This window comes from Haliotis asinina, chromosome 3 (assembly GCF_037392515.1).
Source record: "Haliotis asinina isolate JCU_RB_2024 chromosome 3, JCU_Hal_asi_v2, whole genome shotgun sequence".
Lineage (NCBI taxonomy): Eukaryota > Metazoa > Mollusca > Gastropoda > Lepetellida > Haliotidae > Haliotis > Haliotis asinina.
Window position 1 is genome coordinate 49,210,329 of NC_090282.1, and position 7,621 is coordinate 49,217,949.

The 7,621-nt window shown below is 37.5% G+C and overlaps 1 protein-coding gene across 1 annotated transcript in view; it reads left to right on the top strand.

The window, feature by feature from the left end:
* LOC137278146 (5'-deoxynucleotidase HDDC2-like) overlaps positions 1 to 5,373 on the top strand; it is a 35,272-nt gene extending 29,899 nt beyond the window's left edge. Inside the window, exon 6 of the mRNA XM_067810316.1 lies at positions 5,140 to 5,373. Coding sequence (XP_067666417.1) covers positions 5,140 to 5,246 — 107 coding nt within the window. The 3' untranslated portion in view covers positions 5,247 to 5,373. The remainder of the gene's footprint in view (positions 1 to 5,139) is intronic.
* Positions 5,374 to 7,621: the final 2,248 nt, after the last annotated feature.

Consider the following 7,621-nt stretch of genomic DNA (forward strand, 5'->3'; position numbering starts at 1 on the left):
GTCAGTTGTTAATAGGTTAGTAGGTGGTGTATCATAAAGATATTCCTTATGTGATAATTGCAGATTTTACATAAATTACCAATGTGGCTCCATATAAAGTGTTGACTCTATGAAAAACACACAGGTTTTCAACTGAAGGGCTCAAGGAGATTTGAGCTTCACCAATCATAAATGAATTCACATTCAGTTACAGGTTGTTCAGCTTGACCTGATCAAGTGAATACTAATGCATGGCATGACCATGTCACAACCAGTTGGGTCTATTATTGTGAATGGGTGCGCCTTTGTTTGGTGATTGTTAACATGTCCGAACAGCCGAGACAAGGTTGGTATTTGACATCTCAGTGTCGAGAAATTATCATCAATGTGCTAACTTTCTTTAAACAATTAGCTGCAGATGGTTTAATGTATCCTATTTGGGCTTTTAAACATCGAGCTCCCCAATTTAATGTGACCTCCCGGGACATCACTAACCTGAGTGTTCATATTTTCAACACACTCTACAACTTCTGCATCACTGACACTTAGTTTTCTTTGGAGTTGAGTGTCCTTAGCATAATATTAGTGATGCGAAAACTTATGTTCAGTAATGTGGTCCACAAGACTGTCGTGTTGAGAGTGAATACCAAAGGCCCAACACTGAACCTTCTAGGGTACAACAGTAAAAAGTGGTATGTCTGAGATCAAACATTTTAGACAAGCACAAATTGAAATGGTTCTGATAGGTATGACAAAATCCATCTTAGAACAGAGCCGCCTTATCAAAAACAATAGCGAAGGCAATCAAGAAGCTGTTTATGATCTATTGACTCAAATGCTGCCGATGAAAGAAGACCAATGAGAACACAAAACCTGACCAGAGTCAACATGAACGCTTCAAGCAGAGTATCCATTACATGAAGTAAAGTTTTCTCAGTGCTTTGATTGCTCTGATACACTGACTAGCATGCATCATATAGACTGTGGATTTAACTGAGGTCATGTTCTTGATTTGGATTTCTGTATGGTCCTGGTAGTAGTATTCCTTGCAGACTTGTACAGTTTCCAGGATGTTCCTGAAGCAAACCATAGTCAAGGTTTTTGGCCGGTTTGTGTCTCCGAAATTTCTGCTGCCTCTTGTAGTTTACGTTGATGGACGTTTGAAACATGAAGTCACTCATTTATTCAATCTGAGAAGTAAATATCCATTATTGGGTAATCAGCTATTACTTTATATTAATGTTCAAGTTTCAAATATAGTGTATATGTATAATAATTTTCAAATCTAGTAGAATTCACTATCACTGTCATTTAATCCATCAGCATTATGTAAGTAACAAGTCAAGTTTTAAATACACTTATTATCCATACAGTGAAACATAACCGAGTACATAAAAATCGTATGTTGCACACGTGTATTAAACCCTAAAACGAATTTCTTTGGTCAGTTATCCGACCATGACCCCCATGACCCCATTGGAATGTGGAACTACTTTTTTCATTCATAACTTTTTACTACAAATTTACTACGAATGTTCAGTCTCGCTACTACAAGAACAAACCAATGAAATGCTATCAAATACAAAACGTTAGAAACAAGCAATTTTTCACACACCGTGTTTATTGATATGAGATTTCAAGAAAAGGTGAAAATAAATTCGGCTCGATAAAGACAAGTGGAGCACATGCCACTGGCAACAAACGGCTAACTAATCACAGTGCCCACAAACATATGATTCAGAGGTTGCAAGACAATAACGTAGCTGCAACGTAAATCATGCAAGTGTCTGGACATAAAAATGTACAGAGTGTGAACAATTATTCACATCTTTCTGATGCACAACACTGGGAAGTGGGAAATCTGTTGTCTTCGACCGGAAATCAGCCTGCCATGTTTCCATGCTCGCGTCGCGCGTCATCAATCGTTCCGTCATCGGCAGTTTGTCCGAAATAAATCTAACATCCCAATGCATGTCGTACACAAACACAAGCAAAGCCTTGTCTAGTGATGTTGTTCACGCTATCTTGGAAGGTCCAATAAACGGCATTCCACTTCAAAATTGACAAGTCTTTTATGGCAGTGAGTGAGACCGAGCCGTTTCAAACCGTCGCCGTCGCTCTCCTCTCATAGACTCTTCTGTGTTGGTATTTTTTGTCTTCGTGCAAGAGTAGCTAGTCAATATGTCACGCCATTTTCTTATAGCATTACACAGGGAGTTTACATCGATAGTGCCGTATCACTGTATTATTACGCGACCTTGACCTTCAAGCGACAACAGCTGATTTTGTTTTACGTGAAGTTGTTTTGAAATAAAAAGTTAGATACAAATAGATAATAAAGAAATTAACACACTCACGATTGTGTCATATTGTTTTTATGAAACTTGCGTCAGAAAAATCAATATTTCCCTCGCTCTCGTTCGGGAAATTTGTATTTTTTCTGACACTCATTTCATAAAAACAATATGACACACTCGCCCGTGTATTAATCTCTCTTTACGCTGTACCCTTCCCTGTTTGTGATGTCACATGCATTGTGGTGTCATAGCACAGTTATGACATCATAGGGTCGATGTCATAGCATTAACTGTTAGTTCACCTGATGAAGGGGTCTGGAAAAGACCTTGAAACGTTGTGTTTGAAGAATTTAAAAGAAGTTTAATCCATAACAGGTATTGGTCAATAAAAGCACTTTGCAAAATGGTATTCAGCATGTGATGGAAAGGTTATGTTCCCATGGCAATTTCTGACTAGATTTCAGCATAAACACAGATCAGACAGAAGGTTATACAATAGTTAGATGTCATAAAGATTTGGAAAGAAATCAGGAAAGACTGTACATGTTTATCCGTTCCCTCAAAAAGCATAAACTAAAGCAGACTGGTACCATAGAGATATGTGAACATTTTTGCTGCAGTCTAGATGTAATCCAGAAAACCAGTGTGTACTGGGACGTTGAGTTTTGAGCTAAACATTGAAAATGTTCAGATGGAAATGGAGGAAGGGCTGGCTATAAACCTTTTGGGGTTCAAGAATTAGAATTTGTGAAAACACTGAGATTCATGAGTATCACGTGATTGAACTATTTGTAAGTATACTTATGCTTCAAAGCTGTTGCTTGAACAAACAATTACACACATACATTCACAACAAACAGCTCGAAGTAATGAAACTATAGGCATGTTGGTTGGCACATGGAAATATACTTTGTGATTTGTGATGAGTAAACCAACAGTGTCAGAAATCATGATTTTCTTTTCCAATTTTCAAATCACTTATGTGGTGCAGTCAGTTTATCTATTATGCAGTCAGTTGATAACTTCTTTATGGGTTGTCAGTTATCAAAAGTTTTATGAATCAGGAAGGAGAATTCAAATTTAGACATCACAAAATCATAATTGTGAACTGATTATCAATTGACAATGGACATTGAGATTTGTTGGGGAAAAATGTTAACACTAGCTAATAATAAGTGAATAACACCACAATTCACTGTATTTCTAGTAATGGTTTGAGACCTGGCTTTCCTCACTCATTAAGCTTACATACCAAGATGTGCTGCAGAGAGCGCTAGGCAGTAGGGAAAATGATATGGTTTGGGGATTGTGAAACAGACTAGGTATGGTAGTACTATGTATGTATATAGTGCAAGAATTCAAATCCACAATCATAAATTTCTAGTACACAAACCTCAATTGGTTCAAAGGTATTTTAACAGTTCAAGATATCTTCAGTTGAAAGGTTGATGATGAAACATTAACAATAAATCACATTGTAGAAATAACCCACCTTTTATGTCTGTTTTACACACATTAAGGGGATTCTCAAAAGTATGGCACATAGTCTAAATGCTATGCTGTTCTAATTTCTTATTGTTGTGCTTTAGTCAGTTTTAACAATTATATTTGCTTGATATGGACAACAGTGTGATGAGGTCTCATCAAGGATTCCATAATGATCACAGTAATGGTTTTCTGCATAATTATCAACCAATGTCACATATGGCCATGACAAGACATTTTCGAAATACTGTGACATGTGATGGGCTTCACATGTGTTTATGTTCAAAAGAGTGTGATGATATCTGAACCCTCAAAAGTGTCACAATATGAACCACGTTGCAAACCTTTCTACAGCAAGTGTTCATTGATATGTTCAGTGCCTTACTTTGACTAAAGACATAAAGTTGCAGTTTTTTCAACATACCAGCAATGATTTCACACATCAACACTCTGTTACTAATGTTGTTGAAGGGATTTGATCAAAATTTAGTAGAAGATTGCAGATAAAGCTTCCCTCAAGCTGGGGAATAAATGGATGGATAAATAGGCGGTCCCTGGTGGAGTTCAAAGCCATGCTTGGGATTGGAGTCATGAGAATGGCCCCATTTGTGCAATTGTACATTGTCCTGAAGGAAGAGTACATATTTTCACTTCTTTGTAGTAACTGTCTCAGGAATACAGAATTATATTCTCTGTTTATGATGACACCCTTGACATCTCTGCGAATGGAAGTCTGGTCTTTCTTTGGTAGTTGTGATGTCAAATGCCTCTCCTCTTTTGGATATTCTCTCCAAAGGGTATCACAAAAGCAGTAGAAGACTCATGATTCATTTCGTACAAACCCGTGAAGGTCCCGGGGTAGAATAGGCCTTCAGCAACCCATGCTTGCCATAAAAGGCGACTATGCTTGTCGTAAGAGGTGACTAACGGGATCGGGTGGTCAGGTTCGCTGACTTGGTTGACACATGTCATCGGTTCCCAATTGCGCAGATCGATGCTCATGTTGTTGATCACGGGATTGTCTGGTCCAGACTCGATTATTTACCGACCGCCGCCATATAGCTGGAATATTGCTGAGTGCGGCGTAAAACTAAACTCACTCACTCACTCATTTCGTACATTTTCAAAAAGGTCACATTGCATAATTCACAGTGAAACAAATTCCTAAAACAACTCAATTTTTCCTTTTTACCTCAAAGACATCATCTAAAGTGCACCAAAACGATTTTGCTATTACAAAGCTCCATTTTTGTTGCAGAACCTGAAATACTGTTCAGAACAACATTGACCCTATTTTCACATAACTGTGATAAATATTTCAGAATACAGCTTTTCAAAGCCAAAAGAAGGGAATATATTTCTACGTTTGTATTTTCAGGAAAATTCAAAACTGAACAAGTGAAGGAGTGGGTGCAGTCCCTCAGGGCCATTCGGGATTCCAAGTGTGAAACCAGAGTGAGGCATTCATGCACAACCAGCCAGTAAGACTTGATCTGTGTGTTCTGAACTGTTGGGTTAATGACCACATTATACCCAGTTCAAAATCAACACTGCAGTAACGTTTTAACTGTAACAATATATATGCCACAATATACTACTAAAAACCTGAAAAGCGTGATTTCATAATTTACATAAATATTTGGTTCAACCTTTATTTTATAGAGAGGTGTCAAGTTCAGAAAACAAAACACCAATTCCTAAGTTACATAAATATTTGGTTCAAGTCAGAAAACATTCTAAAGTGACTAACGTTTGAGCCTCAGTGTGATGCCAACTTGGGAGTTCCAAGTAGGTCAGGCTATATATATCAGAGAGGTAAGTTTGAACTAAAAAGTTTGAAAGAAGTATGAATTTGTTGTGCAGCACTGATGAGTGGTTACACGTCATGTATGGATTATAACAAAACAGTGTCCTGAATAGAAGGTAGCAGACAACTATTAATATTTTTCAAACGATTGATACTTCTTAATATCAATGGAAAAAACTCCAGCTCTAAATGGATTTAGAGTAGCATAAGTACTAATAAGAGTTGGACATGACTGGGTCAGTCTGAATTTAGAATTTCAGATAAATCGCGTATTTCATTAAAAAATATATATATATATTCAGTCAGTCAAAACTATTCATTTGCCCAGGGAGACCATAGACTGTAGATTATCCCTAATTTGCCGAATACCCGCCAATTCATATCTTGATGAGAGAAAAAAAAGAAAAAAACACGTGAGCAGCATACATCCATGGCCATTAATTAATTATAAAGATGAAGAAAGTGTCTGGGCTTCGGGGCGCTCGACCACAGGAGCTTGTAACGCAAAGTATGGATGTCAAGGCATATTTTGGACGTCACCGACGGGGTCTTAGCACCATGTAAATGGATCCCATTTATTTTATTTTTAATTTAGTGCGATATTGGGTCCTTAATTTCTGCGAAATCGCATGTAAACAATCGAACCCATCGTTTATTTTAGTTGTGAAAAACATAAGCAATCAGGTAGAGGTAGATGGCCTAAAAGTCGGGCCGGTAAGAGGCAGCCCAAATATATTATTGGCCAATAAATTGGCTAACATTATCGATCACCATGCCTACAACTGGTTAGTGCAACACACGCACTACAAGTTCCGTCTGCCCGAAAACGTCTTTACATCTACATCCAGTCAAATACCACCCCTAAAGATCACTGTTCAGTGTTTTTAAAGCATGCCCACCTGTAAATACTACAACCTTTTCCTCACACTCTCAACGTTTTTCTCGGCCACAAGCGTTCGGTCCGCCTAGGCTCGGGCTCTCAATAACAACTTAAACGCCACGCATGTATCCTGATGTTGTTTAAATCCATTATAGTATTATGCCTTCCTTAAAAAACGCTTTTTGATGTTATGCAATACCACGTGTAAAGATAACTGGTTCGTTGAAGCAGGGAGACTATATATAGAGGGAGAAGAAACTCCCCGAAAAGCCCCTGATCATATGTCTCGGGTCGTTACGTGTTAGCCAATATGGTGGCAGCGTAGTATTTAAGATTGAGCCCGGTTTATTTACAACAGCTGATTAAGTTCGCTGAGTGTTGTAACAACTGAAATCCTACATGTAGAAGATAGGTTAACTATGTTGTCACTTCAGTTTAAGTGAAATACTAGTAATTGGTTTTATTGTCCGTATTAGGACAGTAGATTTGTAGTAAAGACGGTATGCAATAGCTCACTGGCTTCTATTCTCTATTCACCGCGAGGATTTTGCTGATACAAATTGTGCTGATAGAGACTTCTTTCCCACATTCGTTTAATTTTTAGAAAGAACATATATACCTTTAGTTGAAAGGTATTTGCAAGTAATAGTGATAGTTTTATGACTTAAAAAATTGTTAGGGTGTAACTGAGGTGTGTGAAAGATTTGACATTTCGCCGATTTCGCCATTAAAATGCTATGCGCCGTTTGAGTGTATCTAGTTATTTCCTCAAAACCATCTTTCAGATACACCTTTAATTCATATGAGGGGAATATACTATCAGGTGAAATGTGTTTGCAAGTAACAGTGATAGTTTCATAATCTAAAAAAAAATGTGAGGGTGTATTTGGGGTGTGTGTAAAATATCACATGTTGCCGATCTGATCTGATCCACCATTGATGCTTGTAATGCTTGAGGATTATACTTCCATAACGTCTTTCTTGTTTGTTGATCTTATTATTTGACAAAACTAGAAAGGTGTTTAGAACACTTTGTGACAGTTTTACGGTTTGTTCTTGAGAGCAATGTGACAGTGTCAGTTACCATTTTGTTAATGTCCATTCCATTCCCCACGTGCAATAAGATATCTGAGTTGATTATTAATGTAAACAAAATGTCTCAAAGTAGATGTT